The 1827-nt window shown below is 27.8% G+C and overlaps 1 protein-coding gene across 1 annotated transcript in view; it reads left to right on the plus strand.

The window, feature by feature from the left end:
• Positions 1 to 1720, plus strand: part of LOC108574353 (putative cystathionine gamma-lyase 2) — a 2272-nt gene extending 552 nt beyond the window's left edge. The window contains exons 3-8 of the mRNA XM_017936932.1: positions 50 to 337; positions 451 to 585; positions 654 to 789; positions 871 to 1023; positions 1183 to 1348; positions 1416 to 1720. Coding sequence (XP_017792421.1) covers positions 50 to 337; positions 451 to 585; positions 654 to 789; positions 871 to 1023; positions 1183 to 1348; positions 1416 to 1563 — 1026 coding nt within the window. The 3' untranslated portion in view covers positions 1564 to 1720. The remainder of the gene's footprint in view (positions 1 to 49; positions 338 to 450; positions 586 to 653; positions 790 to 870; positions 1024 to 1182; positions 1349 to 1415) is intronic.
• The last annotated feature ends 107 nt before the right edge of the window (positions 1721 to 1827 follow it).

The following is a 1827-nucleotide window of genomic DNA, read 5'->3' on the forward strand; positions in this document are numbered from 1 at the left end:
TTATTTGACTAATGATTTTATTACTGATTAGTACTTTTTATTATTCTAGGGTTATGATTATGGAAGAAGTGGAAATCCTACAAGAACTGTTTTAGAGACATGTTTAGCTGCTTTAGATAATGGGAAACATGGATTTGCTTTTGCATCTGGCTTAGGTGCTACAACAACATTGACTTCATTATTAAATGTAGGAGATCATATTATATCTGGTGATGATATTTATGGTGGAACTAATCGTTACTTTCAAAAATGTTTGTCTATAACAAATATTCCAGTAACATTTGTGGATATGACAGATGTAAAAAATGTTACAGACAATATAAAACCAAATACAAAGGTGTGAAAATATTTAAAAATTTAATTTTACATATTATAAGTAAATTCTAATATCATTTAAGAAATATGCAACATGTACCACAAATATATAGATACATTTTTATGCTCTTTTAGATGGTTTGGTTGGAAACACCAACTAATCCCTTGCTGAAATTAATTGATATTAAAGCAGTTATTGAAGCAGTAAAGAACAAAAATCCTGAAATTATTGTAGTAGTAGACAATACTTTTTTAACTTGTTACTTTCAGGTAAGTAAGTAATAACTTGCATTCATCACCATAATATAATAAAATAACATGTACCTGTTTTGTTATAGAAACCACTAGATTTAGATGCAGATATTGTAGTATATTCTCTGACAAAGTATATGAATGGACACTCAGATGTTATTATGGGTGCAGCAGTTACAAACAGAGATGATATTGCAGAAAAAATTAAATTTTTACAAAAATGTAATATCGTATAACTTTAATTTATTTTTGTCATTGTAAATCATAATTTACAGATATAATAATAATTTTTAATTATTTTAGCTATGGGTATTGTTCCATCACCTTTTGATTGTTCTATGGTTAATCGAAGTTTAAAAACTTTGGAACTTAGAATGCAACAACATATGAAAAATGGATTAGCAGTTGCAAAATTTCTAGAATCTCATCCTTATGTAGAAAAAGTAATTCATCCATGTATGTATTTGTATTAAATTTATAATTTCATCGTTAAATTTTTATTATGTATTTATGTATTTAAAATATTTAACTGTGTATTTAAAGAAGAAAAAACTGTACAATTACATTTTTTTGTTATATGTAATATGCTTTATAACAGAATTCATTTAATTGTAGATCTTTCTTCGCATCCACAACGAGAACTTGCGCTTAGACAAACATCTGGACACAGTGGAATGGTTTCATTTTATCTGAAGGGTGATTCCAAGAAATTTTTAAAGGCATTAAAAGTGTTTACGTTGGCAGAATCACTTGGCGGTTATGAATCTCTTGCTGAATTACCGTACGTAAATAGTAATTTATTATAAACAAAGAAAAATATTTTTTCATTATTTTAATTTTTTGCATAGGTCCACCATGACTCATGCTTCAGTTCCTGAAGAAACTAGAGCAATATTAGGTATTAATGATCAATTAATTCGGCTGTCTGTTGGTCTTGAAACAGAACAAGATATTTTAGCTGACCTCGATCAAGCTCTTAAAATTTGTCAATTTTAACACATTCGGACCGATTTGTGATTTTATTTACGCCGTGTGGGTCGCTGGCGTCCTACTTAGGGACAACTGCAATATACATATTGAATAACGAAAAGTTTAAAAAACGGAAAGTTTAGCGTGGGAAAGTTGTAGCTGTGTGAACGAAAAAGTTATTAACATCACCATAATTTAAAATGCTAATAGGATATTATATTATTAATATGTAATATCTAAAGCTTTTACATTATTTTTAATAAAATTTACCTACTTTTTTAAATTAGGTTT

This window comes from Habropoda laboriosa, unplaced genomic scaffold (genome assembly GCF_001263275.1).
Source record: "Habropoda laboriosa isolate 0110345459 unplaced genomic scaffold, ASM126327v1 scaffold205, whole genome shotgun sequence".
Lineage (NCBI taxonomy): Eukaryota > Metazoa > Arthropoda > Insecta > Hymenoptera > Apidae > Habropoda > Habropoda laboriosa.